General features: G+C 38.2%; 1 protein-coding gene across 2 annotated transcripts in view; it reads right to left on the reverse strand.

Moving 5' to 3' along the window:
- Window positions 1-17906, reverse strand: part of ARMC3 (armadillo repeat containing 3) — a 49499-nt gene that overhangs the window by 14111 nt on the left and 17482 nt on the right. For both annotated transcript variants that reach the window (XM_010213865.2, XM_088534019.1), the window contains exons 8-11: window positions 15930-16082; window positions 15704-15809; window positions 1798-2047; window positions 596-732 (exon numbers count right to left, since the gene is read on the reverse strand). In XM_010213865.2, coding sequence (XP_010212167.2) covers window positions 596-732; window positions 1798-2047; window positions 15704-15809; window positions 15930-16082 — 646 coding nt within the window. The remainder of the gene's footprint in view (window positions 1-595; window positions 733-1797; window positions 2048-15703; window positions 15810-15929; window positions 16083-17906) is intronic.

Below are 17906 nucleotides of genomic sequence, written 5' to 3' on the forward strand. Positions count from 1 at the left end.
GCAATTGCACACAATTACACACATTTAACTGTAACTAAAAGAATCACCCTGTACAAAAGCCCTGTGTCATAATTCTTACAATCTAAGATAGCTTTTCTAATCCAAATATAAATATATGGAACTCAGAGTTTCTAAGAAAGAGTAAAATAGTCTCCTTTACATGGCACTTCAACAGTTAACTTGCAGTTGACTAAAGCTTGTAAACCAAATTCAGCCCCAATGTAACAAGTACAATTCATTGAACGTTGAATTTATATTGAAGTTTTAATTTCAATTTCATATTGTCTGTAGCATTGCAGCCCCTAATTTTGATTGACATATGCCTATCTTCAATGTAAAACCCAGTTCAGTCACAGAAACAATATGTTTTTATAATTCCAGACAGAGAGCTCTCCCTTCTGGTTTGCACGTTTTATTTCATACTTCTGCTACTTAAAACCAATACCACTTCATCTGTAAAAACTATGGTGTAAAAGTAATTTCAGCTTACAAAAAAAAGCGTATCTTAATTTTGCTATTCTGCTCTAAATATATAATGATTCAATTGAAAGAGCTCTTTCATTCAAATCTTCCCCTTGATACTGTTTCTACTCACCCTAGCCTACACAGCTCAATAGCTGTAGGTTCGTCACTTGCACAAACCATAACAGCCCAACAGGCATTTCTTCTGACTTCTTCATTCCTAGAACGCAGCAATTCAATGAGTGGTCCCAGGCCATTTGCATTTCTTAACTATTAAAATAAAAGAAGAAGAAAAAAGAGATGTGATTGCTACTAACAGCAATCCCAACATGAACAGTCCATGAAATTCTTCTTTGAAACATTTAAGCCCTGAAGACAAGCTCTGCTGGGCTGGTAGAACGGACATTTGTTGAGATTTTCTCCTTCTGTTAACTCCAAGGAGGCTGGAGTCTGAGGGCTTTAGAATGGTCCATGCAAACTCATTCCTGAACTACCCATCCTGCAGCTTGCTCTGTGCTCTGCTACCTCCTAGCAACTAATTTATATCACAATATACTTGAATTTGCACTACACTGTATGTATGACAATCTTAATAACATTCTTTCTCTTCTATGCTGTACTCTCTCCTAAACGCTAGAGGAAATACTGGTCAGCTGGGTTCCTGCAGAGCAATACTTTTTAAGGACACTGAGTAAGGTAGACTGACTGTGCCCCTTATTCGTGTCCTAATTAATAGCCTTGAGGCTTGAGAAATCTCCAGTTTATTTTCTATGAATGTAGATGGCACCATCCTTTGTTATGAAAATACCATGACCATTGATAAACAGATCTAAGTTCAACTTGCTAGATGCTACTGATCAAGGGATTCATTATATTTTGAGTTTTATTTACTCCAGTCACATCCAGTCAGACATTGCCACTCAGGCCTTGAAAATGCACAGCAAAAAACACTGAAGAAAGGTGAATAGGGTAGAAGTGCCCATGTTGAAAATGCAATTGATGATCCCAGTTGAAAGACATTTTAATACTCATAAATAATGGGGATTCAGATACAGCTAGCTAGCTAGATGCAGCTATTCAGTTGAAGCTCACTGAAGCCACTGGCAAGCTATAAAAGATGGACTGAGTTAAAGCAAATACAGCAGTAAAAATAAAAATTAAAGAAAACCCTTTCAACATTTCATGACAAATTCAGCTAAACAAGCCTATGATGAAAGAACAAACAGAATTTAAGACAGATATGCAAAATACAACCAAGGTAACGTACCAAGGTATAATGCAAACTTCTGAGCTTAGAAATGCTATGAATAACCGCAACCTTGCAGGCAGTTTTACCTCAGTTCTTGCGTCGGCGTCGCAAGCAAACGCGGCTACGGCGAAGGCCGCCGTGCTCTGCACGTGGCTGTTGGTGGAGCGCAGGGGCCCCACGAGCGCGCGCATCGCGCCCTGGCTGACGGCGCTCAGGCGCAGCGGCTCCTGCATGGCCATGTTGGTCAGCACTGCAGCAGCGTTCGCAACGGCTCCGTCTCTCTGAGCACTCAATGTATTTATTAATGGCTCAATCCCTTCAGCTTCAGCAACAGCACTAGTAAAACAAAAGGGGAAAAAATTGCTATTTTAGAACTGTTTTTTTTCCCCTTAATGTATTATATGTACCAACTACATCTCTAGTACACTTCAAGAAGAAAGTCCATAAAGTATTGCTTAAAATATGGCATACTTGCAGTAAGTTGCAAGGCTGACACATATAGTCTGAATTACAATAGGAAAGTGAAACTAAACATTGAACTGTGAAAACCCACCTTTCTGATGCCATGAAGGGGTGGGAGCTGTGAAGCTCAAGAGACACAGTGTAAACAGATGAAACAAGTTACAGACTTCTGGATTCTTTAGCTTAAGACATCGACTCTTTCTTTCTTTCTTTCTTTCTTTCTTTCTTTCAAACCAGTGAATTAGATCTCATATCTTTCCAAAGAAGCCAAATTTCCGCATCTATACTTCCAGTCAAACGCCTCTGCAGAGGCTTATCACCTTTCCTCAAATTCATTCTAACACTTTTCAGATGAAGATTTTAGTGCAGAGAGAATCGCACTTCTGCTCTTTGTGCCCTCTCCTTACACTTCTGTGTTAGGATACCTGGATGGCAGAAACCTAACGCCGCAGCTCCACGTGAGCTGATGCAGGCAGCACAAGCACAGCAGACGCAGCGGCACACAGCTCTGCGCTGGCTGCTTCTGCAGTTCCACACTACGGGGCTACCAGCAGCAGATCCCTTTAAACATTCCTGCTGCTCCCAGGTGGTCATTGCAGCCTGCTGCCCTGGGCTGAGGCTCTTCAGCAGGGCCAAGCCAACTCCTAGGGTGCCCCTGTCTAAGGTGACTTGCAAACCACCTATTTCAAACAATACTGAAGGAAGATCATTGAAAGGAGGGTTCAAGGATCACTTCATACATCTGGGTTGGTGGGCAGACAAATAAGACAGCCAAAGCAGTAGCGCTGAGGAAACAGTAACTTCAGGCCGGAGACAGCAGGAGGTATGGACAGCTGCACTACTGGGAACATTTGGAAATAAATCAGATGTGCTGCCAAACTAATAGTAATGTGGGACTTCATCTCAGTCACAGTAGAAGGAATCAGTCTGTGAGAGCTCCATGCTAGCACTGCTGTTCTGCTTCTGCTATTCAGCTGAAAAGAGCCTTTAAAATCAATTTCCTATTTAATATCTGGGATAAAGAATATATTTGAAAGTCTCTGGTGACACTGCTTATAATGACAGGAAATCCTCAACTATGGCTGATGCAAATACTGAAGAGAGAACTTGGACTTGCTGAGGGGACTCTCCAGTGCTCTAACAAACCTGACTTTCACATACTGAAAAGATCTGGGTTACCACTCCTCATGTGTTCTTTACCCTAGGCAAGGAATACAAATGTAGTTTACATTCTTCAAATACCATAAGGTCCTCCATATTTTGATATTTTTGTTTGCCTTCTTGCCAAGACTGTTTTTTCACTAAGCAATGTGTCTAATGTATGCTTGCCATTGTCTTGTCACGCATTTCAGTGTTACTGTTTCCAACATTGTTATATACCACCACATATAAAAATTCAGTTTTACTCCTTATGCATTTATGTATAGTATTTGATCAAATGATTTGAGGCATATGTCCAACTCACTATATGTTCATAGCAATTTTATACCAGGCTCAACTGTTTGTTTGTTAAACAAAAGTTGGCAATATTCTTAGCACCAGGAAAGCGCAGATGGCCACATGAATTTTTCTTGCAATTACTTTTTCATATCTTTACTTTAGTATATTTTCTATATCAAAGGAGTAACAAACTCTCCCATTTCTATACAAGTGTAACTAAGCACTTCAGCAATAGAATAGCATTGTTTTTATAAGTTTTGTTAACTTTCTGTCAAGACATTAATAACAGAAATCTGGATTTGCAAATCTTACTTTTATAGCCTGTTACAAAAAATCTAGCCAATCTTTTGGTAACTTTTACCATTACAAAACAACCACAAGCTTACAAGTATTACATGAGAGAGGAAGAGTTATGCTAAGAAAGATTATCAAGGCATCCATAAAAGCAGGAAACCTCAGGAATGCCTATAATTGCTCTCTGGTGCAAGTACAATACACGGCATCAGGATACATGTCAACCCATAGACAAAATCACAACGCATGGGCAATATGGTGCATAGCTTACTGCAAAGTTAGTGTGAGCATTTCTGAACCACGTTTTCAGAGAGGGGAAATGCAGATAGAGTGGAGCAGACCTGGAAGGAATCACAGAGGAATCATAGAGGCTGGGTTGGCAGCCTGTGCCTCAACTACAAGGTGACGACAGCTCATAGGTGAAGTGCTGGGGCATGGGTGCAATGAGGGCTGCTGGGCAGGTCACAGTCCTCAGTTTGGAAAATCGGGGAACAGGAGGCAATCTGTGCACTGAAAGTGATTCAGTTTATTAGCTTGGGTGAGGTTATTTGGTGTTGCTCTGCACCTAAAATAATGAATAATCTTGAAATACTAGTGAATTCCATGTTTTCAGGCGATGCTCTGCAATGCACTCAGAGCACCCCTGATTTCCCCTTACCTAAGTCTCCCCTTCCCCTGCCCTCCTTGACCAGATAAAGGAGAACAGCTGAAAATGTAACTTTTGTGTGCAAGGCCACTGTATTTATGAGTTCTCTGCCTCATACTGTCCCCCCTCCCACTCCCACGAGAATTTAAACCAGACATAACTCCAGAAAGGCTGTGTGCAGGCTGCTGTGTATAAAGATATCCCGGACACGTTGATAGCGCATGTAAGGATCAGCTACGCAGCATCTGTAGCACAGGTTTTCAGGAAAACATCAGATTCGCAGCACATATGTAACAAGGATACGATGTACCTCCTGGAGAAGTGTGGGAGAGACTCACCATACCTGCACACGGCCATGTCCATACGGCAGGAGATTTACACTATTACACAGTATGTACACAGGGGGAAGGAAGGAAAAGGAAGAGGAAGAGGAAAAGGAAAAGGAAAAGGAAGAAGAAAAGGAAGAGGAAAAGGAAGAGGAAGAGGAAAAGGAAGAGGAAAAGGAAGAGGAAAAGGAAGAGGAGGGGAGAGATGAGACGGAGAGGAAGAGGGAGAGAAAGAGACAGAGAAGGAGAGGGAGAAAAAGAGGGAGAGGAAGAGGCACAGGGACAGGGAGAGGAGGAGACATTTTTTCCTATACAGTGGATATACGGATGAATTCCAGTTCTTCCAGGATTTATGCAACAGACCCGCACCCATGAATTGCGCCACTGTACCTCACATGTAGCATATCCAGCACCTCTGCAAAGGCTGAACTTACTGCTATGCTACACATGTAGGCCCCCTTAGGCAATCCTTATAAATATTTAGCTCTCAATAGACTGATTCTGGAAGGATACACAGAATTGAAAGATGTAGCCAATTATATTATAAGCAGATTTACTATAATTTGCATCAAACCCAGCAAGTATACAAATGCATAACAAAAGAACAAGGTTCTAGCTCCTTATGTTCAGCGCTGACCTCAGTGAGGAACGGAGCACAGCCAATTTTCTCAAGTGCCACTTAGCTTCAAAAGGGTTGAGAACCACTGATTTAGAAGATCATACATATTTATTTTAATCCTGTTTCCTACTTTAGTGCAAAATCATATTGAATCATGGTTTCCTTTCTATAGCTTCATCAAGCAACACAATGGATCTCAAGCCTAGAAGAATTCATGTTAAAAGTCACAATAGAAAGTAATGACAGTTGAAGGTAATCAATATATTGGAGGATCAGATTTATGAGGGGCTAGAACACCTAAGGGCAAGACTGCATCCTACTAACAGAAATACATACGGAAATGGTTATGAGAGAAAAAGGGCAATCCATTCCCATCAGTTCAGCCCATTCCCATCCCGCAGCCTCCATGGGCCACAGAGCTCCAGCTGCTACAAACACACGGTAGTGTCACAAAAGAAAGTTAAAAGAAGAAATTCACGCAAGATATTAAGGTGTTAGAATATCCAGCATTAAGAGCTAAGTATAGAGGTTTTGTCCCCTCCAATCTTGTACGGAGCTATGCAACTGCATAGTCACTGTGTAGGGTACAAGGAAATAGAAGTCGAAGGCGGAGGCTTTTACCAGCACTGACACCACCTATGGGTATGATGCACTTCATTAGTGCTCCCAGCAAGTAAAAGGAGTGAACTATATAAATCCACAGCTTTTTTTTTTCCTTCATGTTGTGTGCCGTTCCAAAACACATCATGTTCCCTAATCATGGAAAGAAATGACTAGGAAAAAGGAAAGAAGACAAAGAATAAGGAGGATGCTGCATATGCAAAACATCACTATGTTACTTTGAAAAATGGAGGTTGACACAATCAGGAAACCCAGAATTCAAATTAAAGTTAAAACAATTCAAATATCTAACAACATAGATGGACATAGTTAAGGCAGCCTAATGACCTTAACTATTCCTTTTAGTGAAACAGTACAATTCTGGTCACATTTGAATTGCTTCAAATGCCTGTAATTCAAGAACACCTAAAATATTTTTCAAATCCCTGTAATTCAAGAACACCTAAAATATTTTTATCATGTGTCACTGGAAAAGCAAGCATTAAATGGTCTGATATGAAATATTTATTTTTAAGGGTTTAATTTTAAACATGCATTTTAACTTAGAAGTTGTTAAGATATTTACCTGAAAATTCTCTAAATGATTGCTCAAGACTCAAAGAATCCATGTTGAACATTAGTGAAAACAAACGCTTTCTTCGTCCATAGCAAAAGAAATATTCAAAACTGACAATAAAACTATTACCAAATGTGTCATAAGAATAACATTTTTAAGTGTCTAAGGTGAAGATGCATATGCATTTCACCTAACTGAATATTTGATTAATTTCTGAGGGTGCAATAGGGATGCCCAAACAAAGGTGGAAAGTACTGTGAAAACTTTCATCAGTAAAAGTCAGACAGAACCTCCTTTTAGTAGGGCTGTAAGCCTTCTGGAGCAAAAAGCACGTTTCTGCTGGCATGACATCAAGCTAAACAGCCCTGGTCCTTGACAAAGCCTCTAAGCCTTGGCAAGACACATAATGAATTATTTACTTTTTTAGGTACTACATAGGAAATGGTCCAGTTAGTGTTTTTTTTTTTTTTTTTTTTTTCCCCTGAAAGGGAGGTTTCAGCATAGTGGAGAAAGCAAGTATCACTCTTCTAAAGATCTGATAGAAACCATTGAGACTGCTCCTCAAAAACCCCTTTAACCTGTCTAAGCTAAGCAGAAGCAACCTCACATGGAGGAGAGGTCAGAGGGGGAGAGGAGTGGCCCAGCTTCACGCCACTGTTTACGCTGAACTCTGCTTAATTAACACTTGAAAGAGTGACACTTCATATGAACGATCAAGCATGTTCTTTTGTGCACCCTCCAGCACTACTGAACGTAAACTGATTTATATTAAAAGCTATTTCGATCCTATTCTATGCCGTTTACTTTCTTTTTCTCCTTGAGAAGGTTTTAACACAATTTCTTCCCTGAAAAAAAAATTAAATTCTACCTCCTCACAAAGACCACTGGACTCCTTATGGACTTCATTTTCCAAATGTATTTGCAACTGCATGTTTAATTTGTGTGAAAATTACTGTGATTGTGTGTGAGGTGCTTAGCTAGCAGTTTATGCATGTGCATACCTCATTTTCATACATAATTGCATGTAAATTATGCATAAGAATTATGCATCTAATTACACACACTTTTTTAAAATCAAGCTTTAGCTGTGTTAAATCGTATGACTTCATTTTCACACAAGGCACTTCTGATCCTGCTCTATTACATAATTTCTTACTGCAATGCAACTTCAAAAACCAAAACAAGAACATCATAACCTGAAGCTTGGAAACCTCGAGAAGTACATTCCTTTTTATCCCTTAAATGTATTAGTTTGTTATTTTTCCATTTACCTTGTTATACCATCAGAATAATCACATTCAATAAATGTCTTCTCCATTTACCAAAAATTTCACTTTGAGATTTCATTACTTTCAAATGCAACTGACTGTTGTACATTACCACTTATATTTTAATTAATGACTCACATTATTTCCGTTTTGTTCACTATGCAATGGAAATTAATGTTAATTCGATTATTTTGAGTAACAGAATCTGGCACAAGGGACTCTGATCTATAATTTGGGGATCCTTTGTGCTACAGGAAAAAAACTTGATTATATCAACAAACCATTTCATTCTTTATTTCAATAACTCCTATTTTTTAAAAGAAAGTACCCTCTTAAAACACCAGAAAACCCAAAATTCAGTAAATCTCATGGTCTAAAAGCAATCAAACGTTAAACTATCTGGATTGACAGAAACTGTAACGGTTGACTCTCCTTTATGGATTCAGTGATGTTTCTGAATGTCATTAAATTTATCTGAGAGTTTACAAAGATATCAGTTATAATACTGTAGTTTACCTAATTTAAAATATTGCAGGGGCATTGGAAACGAACTATCCATTCATGATCTCCAAGTCTCTTTACAACCTCTATGAAGAATTTCTGACATTTTCACTGTCAACAGATAGGCTTGAAAGTCATCAAGAAAGTCTTTTTACTCCTCAAAATCCTATTTAGTCTCACCTAAAATAAGCTCATGAGAAAGACACTACCCCCTTTCTCCTTCCCGCTGATCCAAAAAAATAATGCATGCAAAAAATCAATAATCCAGCACAAACCTTGAGCGTCTGGAATCCACATTGTTAAGAGAGAGGAAAATAATGGAGAACATTTGGACGCTGCTGGAGCCGCTTTTGTGGAGGTCTGACCAAAGGAAGGAAAGAGCCAATGTGAGGTCCTTGCAACAGCTCTGCTGAACACAGGGATTTCTCCAGCAGTTCCACTTCTGCTTTGGAAATACCAGGTGAGGAAGGACAACTCAGTTGTCCCAAGCCTGTCTCTCTGCAAATACTCCTCATGCTCTGAAGCTGAATCCGATCTTTCACTTTCGGATGAGCCTTTTCCAGACAACCGTTAACTTATCTCTGCTGGCAGCAATCTCTTTTGCCCTGCTGAATATTCAGGTTCATACAATGATTCACAGTGGTGAAACTGTTAGATAGTTTTATCCCTTAAAAGAAGATATCTTTTTTTACCCTTAAACGGGATAAAATTATCCCTTAAAAATCAAAATCAAATCTCAAAAATCAAATAAAATCTCTAAAGAAGTCCACAGAAAATTCTACATCAAGATAATGTTATGGAGGTTGCAAGTTTAAAGGTTTAAAGTTCTTTCAAACGTAATTTTATCCCCTTGTGCATACGACAGCCTCTAATTAGATAACATATGCAGGTCAATGTGTCTAACCTGTCAGTGCACAGATTAGATTCACAGCAGCACACAATTGAGCTTGTAAGAAACAACCATAAATCTGCCATTTCCTTATATATACACAGAATACCTGACTTATACTATAGTAAAATAAGTGAAATGGTATGCTTAAATAACACGTATTTAATTATATTCATTACAGAAACATTGCAAATGAGACATACATGCAAAAACAGCACTATTTTTTTCATGAATTTTCCTGAAATGTAAAATAACTGTTGCTATAATTCACCGCAGTGCTTAGCACCGAACGTCATCATAGGGGACACAGTCAAGAGAAATCAGGGTACTTGCACCACTGTGTAAAACACAGCTTTCTTTCCCAGGCTTATCTTATTCCCAGTTGCCATCCAAGAGAAGAAAGGTCTCATCTGATCCCACAAAAATCCACCCTGGGAAATTACCAGTGACAACACACATTCTCTGAATGAAATTCCAAACTTCCACAGCTAAGAAAAACAGTGACCACATACTGCAAGACTTTGAGGGTGCAGCAATCCAAAAGATTTTGTTATTTTTTCCATACAGTTAACATTGTCACAATTTGGAAGTATTCTATTTTCTGTCTAAAACTGTTTTGTATACAGTTTGGTCCTCACACACCTTAAAATACTGTGACATGAGATTTGCATTAAATAGATAGGGATGAATACATAATATTGCTCTTTTTCTTCATTATATCTCTTGATAGGCATCACAGTTAGAAACAAAAAACAAAAACAACAACAAAAAAACATAAAATTGCATAGGGTTTTTTATGTGTATAAAAGAAGGTCTGTACTGGCAGCAAACTGCATTTAGAGTGACCGAGAGAAGTGCTCTTCCACGTAGCCATACCTTCACAAACCAAGGACAGAAAAACAGCAACTGGTTCAACAAAATGTTTTGTACCTGTCAGCAGAGGATGATTTAGTAAACTATCCATAAATTGTCTGTCAGATATCTGATGTGATGTTAAAGTCATAGTGCTGACCCTTTTCTAAACAACATCAGAACGTCAGACCTTGATTCAGTTTTTCTGCCATTTTTGAAGGGAGAAATTTATTGTAACACTTTTTGCAGTTTTTAATGGAAGGCATTATGTAACTGACTGTTCACTGTGCCTGTTTTTATAGCTTTCTTGTACAAAGAAAAACAAATAAAATGTAAACCATAAACTACTAGCATGGTGTTAAAAGCTTGTGTTGTGTCTCTTGAGAAACGAGCACGTTGCCTTTTCTCTTTGGAAAGCATCTATGGCACTACAGATGCACAGTAAGTGAAAGTCAAAAGAGGAACCTATTAATTAGCTCTTTGTATTTGTAAGGACTGTGCAGAACAGGTGCTGATGTAAAAAATAACAACACAAACCACGAAAAAACAACCAAATCCCCTTACCTTGCACCGTAGCTCAAAAATATAATTAATTCTGTCACTAGGGGTCAGTATTAAGACACATTACCTTTATACAATATTGGTAGTGGAATTCCGCCCTTAGTTCCCCTCTTCAGGAATAGAAACTTCCGTTAAAAAGAGGAACTATTAAATCAGAAAAGAAAAGAAAATCCATACTACAAATTACTACTATTTCTGTTTTAAAATTTAGCACTCACATACTAGACATTTTTGTGTTTATTTTCACATAGGCTCATATATGTTCCTGTTAGTATCTTATATAGCACCGACTCTTCAACATCGATACTCATATGAATTAGATTCCACCTAAGTCTTGCAAGTGAAGAGCTATGCTTAAGTTTTCCTGTTTCTGACAGATAATGTCACTTTAATGAAACATTGAAGTAAAACTGACCTCATTTTATCTGTTACTAATCGTAAGGGCAGGCCACTACTGACTAGTAACAAAATCCAAAATGTAAGAGAACAGGATGTTTTTTAAAATTTATTCCTTGACAGCAGAACCCTCCATAAAGATAACACGAATTGCTATCAGGTGGTGAAAACCCCCTTTTGTGAAGGAGACTCTCCCTAATGGTGAGCGATATTCACACAGGACAGACCAAGGATGTATTCTGAGTCAACAGAGCAGTGCACAGATTCCAGTTTGGAGCAGATGCGGCGCTCACGGAAGCCAAGGGAACAACTTGCTTTCTCTTTGCTGGGCACTGTCCATAAGCAATGAGTTTCAAGCCTCCAGAGTCCAAATCTTGCAAATCTTTATACACAGGAGCAGACTCAAACACCCTTTCAGGTGCTGCTGTGATGCCTAGGACTACCTACACAGACATAATTTTGCTGGTGTGCCTAGGTACACTGAATCCTGTGAAGAGTTCAAAATTTAGAAAATCATACACCATCAAGCTTTTTAACTTCATGCTTTTGGGGGATGATATTGTACTATCCTGAATTCTGATATGTTACTTACAAATAAGAAAAATGACACTAACTATAACTCCCAGGAAAAGAATTCTGCCCAGATCATCAGGTACCACAACTCCCTGTGGTCCCTGGGACAGCTGAACAAAACCACCCCTTTCTGCTTTCCCCAGACCAAACTCTATCTGCATGCTACAAATTTTGTATTTAAAATAAACAATTCATGACAAGCAGTATAGAGGGTCTTCATGTCCAGGACAAAGCTCTAAATTACAGAGCACATGTTTTTCATTAGTGGTAACTCCCACAGATGCAAGGAATTCATACATTGCCAGATTTATGAAGACAGTTATTAGAAACGGCATTCATGCTAATACAATACTGAAGAACTGGCCAGATCAGCTAATGCCTGACCAGCTTTTACATTTGAGCTCTTATTTCTGTACATTACTTCTAATTAATACCATTTTATAATTATATTTAGCATTATTAACTTGCCCTACATACATAAAAGGCAAAAATAACTGTTTATACTTTAAAAAGCAAAATAGAAGCAAAGAGCAAAGCACGATTGTTCTGTAGCTAACTTTATAGCATAGAATAATTTATTTTTCTGTCCAATAGATGGCACTGCTGTTTCTCTATTTGTGCATAATTTTTCAATTTGTGCATAATACATATGACTGAAGTGATTGTGCTTGCATTTCCTGATGCTTGGACACATCAAAAGAAGGCAGATTTCACACACTCCTTAAAATGGCATGCTGCTGTCCAAATAACTATATACAGTTTTCAATAAGACAAATTAGTCTTGTGGATTAAAAAAACACTATGTGGACACAAATTCTCAGTTGAACATAATTCCCCTTTTCCCTGCAGTCAACACATGGAAACAAATTCTGACACATACATAAAGAAGAGCTTTAGAGCTATAGATTCTCAAAGTAACATCACAAAATCATTTCCTTACAATCAAAACGTGTTAGAATAAGTACATGGGATTCTAAACAGCAGCGTAATTTGCAATTTTATTTTTACTTAGCCTGATTATTTCCTTGTGTACACTGACTTTATCTTCAGCATAGACCACCAGTAAAATGCTAACATTATGATAAAATTCTGATAAAAGTGTTATTTAAGAGTATGAATCTTAAAACTAATGAGGCATTTGTCGCCTATATTCTTCCTACACTACTCTGTTTCTGTGAATGGAAAGCATTGTGTTACCAAAGAAAGCATCACACAAATTCAGATATGCAGCACATACTTAAAAGCCGGAATTTCTCTAAGGTTATTTACAATAATTTTTATGCATTCTGGCAGAGATGAGATGGCAAATCTGTGTTTCACAGTGAGCCACGAAGGAAACTCAGAGAGCACTGGGGTCATGCGTCCTTAGGCTTAAGACATTGGGTCACAATCCTGCAGAGTCCAAAGTGTTTGACTGATTGATGGGTTGATTTTTGCCGAGTAGAGGTTGCCTGGAACCCGTGTGAAAGGAGAGGCCGGTCTGTGCCCGGTTCCTGGCGGACACAGAGCCAAAACCTCCCGTTACCGACCCCTTCCTCAGCTGGCCGGCGTGGGGACGGCCCGGCCTGTCCCTGCTGGGGGAAGTCCCTCCAGGTCCAGGTTAACACACGTTAGTGGGGGCAGCACTGCCCATTGCCTGCGCTGTTCCCTGTTATAAATCACTGGGAGACTTTCTCCCTCTGAGCGAGCTATTGCGGGAGCCTTAATGGCACACTATGTTTTGAATTGTATGTTTTTTTAATGTCAAGCAATATTTCTTGATCAAATATCCCTGATAAGAACAAGAACCTCCAGCAAATGTGCAATATCTTGCCCTTTCTTTGCATTCTGTAATATACAGTCCATAGTGAAGGGCAAGCTATACATACTTCAATCAATACAATTCATGCAAAAATCCTCCACACGGACACGGCAGGGTGCAGGTATTTGAGCCCAAGCAGCTCTAGCTTTGTGCTCTGGCTGGCCAGTAGATAGTGAAAACATATTTGTAGCAACTCTAGTCTTTCCCCTTTAATGTGGCCATTTTGCTGTTTTTGTCACTTAAGGTTTGTATACTATTACTAGCTTTATGGTTTAATATTCTGGAACAGCTTATAACTAGAATCTAATACATAACCAATAAAACGGTTCAACTTTCATTTGTCCCATTTGGGACTCGAATATTGTCAACATAATTACACAGAGAAGTCATATCATTATAAACATATATCAGCATCTTCATTATATACACACTTATTTTCAATAGTTTACAAGACACACAGAGAAAATCTTCCAAAATTAAATATGATTATGGTAACTCAATCTGGAATGCATTTTCTCCAAACTATTTTTTTCTCAATTATGCGAATATAAAATAAATATGGGCCAGACACTCAGCTAGCGAGCTGGAAACACACCAATTTGTAGCAGCTGAGGGTTCAACTCCATATATTAATTTATAGTTCCGAGTCACACTTGGGCTCATCTATTACTTAGTAATGGTTTTGATTTAGAAATGAAGCTTTGAAGTAATTACATAGTCACATGGCATTCATCCAATATACATATTTAACGTAAATTATTGCTTCCTGATCTTCACAGAAGACCTGTGATTAGATTATCTGGTACATCCATATTGTACTTCAAGCAGCCTTGCAAGGAGGGAGAAGCGTATGTAAGCTACCCTTACAATTTCCTGAACTCTTAGCCCAGCAAGAAAGAAATGCAGCCTCCATTATAATTCAGAGGGACAGAGACAGATATTTCCCTGCCTGAGGTCTCGGAATTGTTCTAGCAGTTGAGCTAAACAGCGTCCTCACCAACTCCTTGGCAAAAGGAACTGAAGAAGTTGGCATAAGCTGCTGCCCCAGCTCAAAACTCTCCAGAAATTCCCTTTGCACAACGTGAAGCCTCCAAGGGCTGCACTACAAAAACCAGCTGTAGCTGAGCTGAAAGTTTGACCCCTGGACTCCAGCACTGTTCTCTTTTTATGTGTGTATAACTCCCACTGACACCAACTGGAAAGTCATGCACATGAGGAGAGCAGAATATCAGACAAAAAATCTACTATGTGAATCTGAGAACAGAATATTATTCTCTTGTGTCAAATTATGGCTCCATCTGGTAACATTAAGTGAATACTGGTGACTATTAGAGCTGAATCAATACATTGAAACAAATAATTTATTTGGTGAGTTATTTTACTTTTTTTTCACTTCAAAGAATGCCTGCGAATGGATTACAACTTCCTTGAGAATATTCCAGGAAACTTTTAAGGAATTTTATTTTATGGTTTGTTAGTTATGTGTGATTGCTCCTATACGTCAGACTGCTCTGTTTCTTTTCCCTGAATGGAACTTTTAATAGAGTTGAGATAACAGAACTCTGCAACTGACAGCAGAATTTAGTTGATACAGTTATGGCCAAATAACCTCCCTTTGTTAACTATTTTGGATACCAAAGTTATGCTAATTGTTTGTTTTTAGGGAATGTATTATGAGTATCTCTATTACCTGCAAAATAATAAAAAAGAGAAAGAGGAGGGCAGTGCTGATATTACTCAGAATATTTGATATTTATCACAATCAAAAATGGGCTTAAATAGTTTAAAAATTTGCATGAAAAATGAAATTTTAAAGAACAGCTTACTGATTTGGGATTTTCAAAAAATATCCAACATCAAATGACTTATATTATGAAACATATTTTCCTCATGTGCTCTCTTCAAATCATGATTTATATCTCTGCTTCTATTACATGTGCTTCATACCATCCCCTGATAAAGCAAGTGTTAGCAGAGAGACTGTAACTGTTGCAGCAGTCATGAAAAACAACCTATTCCAGATGACTCATAAACACCGAAATGGGCCTTACAAACAAATTCAGACAGACCTGATTGTAGGATGAGAACAACATGAGTTCATTTTTTTTTTAAATCGAAGTATTATCATAAGTATCACTTGTGTTCATAATAGTGTTTAAATTAATAATCTGATTATTATAGACTCACCTGGCATTACCAGGACTGGCTGCTGTCAAATTAGCTAAAGCTACGACTGCAGATTCTTTTACTTCTTCATTGTCACTGCTTAGCAACTGTACTAGCTGGGGAATCCCTTTGGAAAAAAAAATAATTGTCTAAATGAAGTTTTAAATAAACCATGACAATCTGCAAAATAATAATATGCTTCCTTGCAAAAGGAAAAGCATGGGTTCTAAGTTCATAGCTTACTTACCCTGGGGTCCAAATGCTCTTTTGCTAGCTAAATTCTCACACATGGCAGATATTGCTTGGGAAGCTGCAGCTTTAACTCCATCATTATCATTTCCCAAAAGGCTTATGAGACACATCTCAACCTCATGCTCACTTAAGATTTTTCTGTTTTCAGCTTTAAACAAAAGAAAGAAAAATAGCATTAATCTTCGCTCATTTTCTAAACCAGTTAGTAGAGATAGTGCAACTGTTGCAACACTGATGAGAAGCAATCTATTCCAGATGACCCATAAGCACCAAAATCGGCCTTACAGACAACTGGACAAAGGGCATGAATTTAATATCATATTTATTTCCATCGTAACACTTGCTTTTGATGCCATGGAAATGAAAATACTTTGGTAACATAGGCATCAGTGATCAAGAAACATGCACAAAGGACCTGATCCAAACCCCATAAGACTTCACTGAGCTCTGAATCAAGCTCAAAAGATGCCTATTAAATGCACGTGGCTATTAAGTTTACATAGCCAAGTAAAATGCAAAGTTAGTGCCACATAACGAATAGAGGCTTGGTGAAAACAGGTTTTTCCCCCTTTCAGAATCATACTTGCTCAGGAATGTATCCTTCCTTCAGTTTACCGTATAAAAAAATCAAGCAAATAAAATGTAGTAACTGAACTTAGAGGAGCACCATTAAAATACAAGAATCAAGAAAGCAAAATAAATTTAAAATTGCATTTTAAGTCCTATACCCCTTGCCCTTCCTCATTAATGAATATTTTGTAGAGGATTTCACACAGAATTACACACAGAATGACAGAGTGGCTGAGGTTGGAAGGCACCTCCAGAGATCACCTAGTCCAATCCCCCTGCTCCAGCAGGGACACCTAGAGCACGTGGCACAGGGAGGCATCCAGCGGGTTTGGAAGATATATTTTAAGTTCCCTTTTCAATAAAACTGAATATGTTGTGAATAATAGTCAACAGAGTTAATGAGAAGGAGGTTTGACTGAAAATCTACTTACGATAGAAATGACTTGATGCCTATCATGTAAAAAATAGACTTTTTCTCCTCTCTAGCAGTTTTAAATGTTTTTAGAATCATCAGAAATATACAATTGAAATTACAATGTTAAACATGTAACAGAAAGAACAGGAAGGAGAGGATTTTAAGCAAAACCTTGGCTGCAACATTGATGTGTCTCAGCCAGCTCTCCAGAGAAGCCCTTAATTGGGATTACAGCCTGCTTTGACAAGCAATCAAATATGCCTCTGGCCTGTTGCTTGCCAAACTAGTCCATAATCCCTAATAATGATCTATAGAGACTCTTCATGCCTCATGGATGTGTTTTTGATACAGCAAGTTTCAGGAGTTTATTTTAGTAGTAATAAATAATCATATAGATATTTATGATGATGGCTAAACATTCCACTTTAAAGTATTTTACATCTATATTAAATCCAAATGAAAAAAATTGTAGTATGAAAAAGTTCCTCTGAACTGCTGAAAATGTTATTTAAGATGTTTTAAATAAAAAAATATTTTTCAGTAATCTAGAAAAACTGTGAGACAGATAGATGAAAATTATTAATGTATTCAGATCCAGACGCCGATTCTATTTAAGAGATGAGCATTTTTTGCAGTTCCTTTCTATGTTTGCATGAGCTGTTCCCTTTGGCCTTGCTATAGAGCAGAAAGAAGGTGCAGCTAAGAGGTGTCCTTTGCTCTCAGCTTATACTCAGTGCCAACACCATTTTGGGGGGGATTAAATTTCTTGACCCCTAAGTCATTTGAATATATTGATTTAACACCAAGCAAAATACTCAGGCACAACCTACCCAGAGGCTCTGGAGCACTAACACTTCTGAGCAGTTTTTCATGCATTGACCCCATCACGAGCTGACCTTTGTTTTTCAATATATTTTTCTATTTCCTCTTCTTGCCCCAAAATCACAATCAAAGAGTTCTACTCATTTTTTGCTCAGCTCTCTGTCA

This window comes from Tinamus guttatus, unplaced genomic scaffold (genome assembly GCF_059628265.1).
Source record: "Tinamus guttatus ecotype Peru unplaced genomic scaffold, ASM5962826v1 Tinamus_guttatus_pri_ptg000530l, whole genome shotgun sequence".
NCBI classification, from domain to species: domain Eukaryota; kingdom Metazoa; phylum Chordata; class Aves; order Tinamiformes; family Tinamidae; genus Tinamus; species Tinamus guttatus.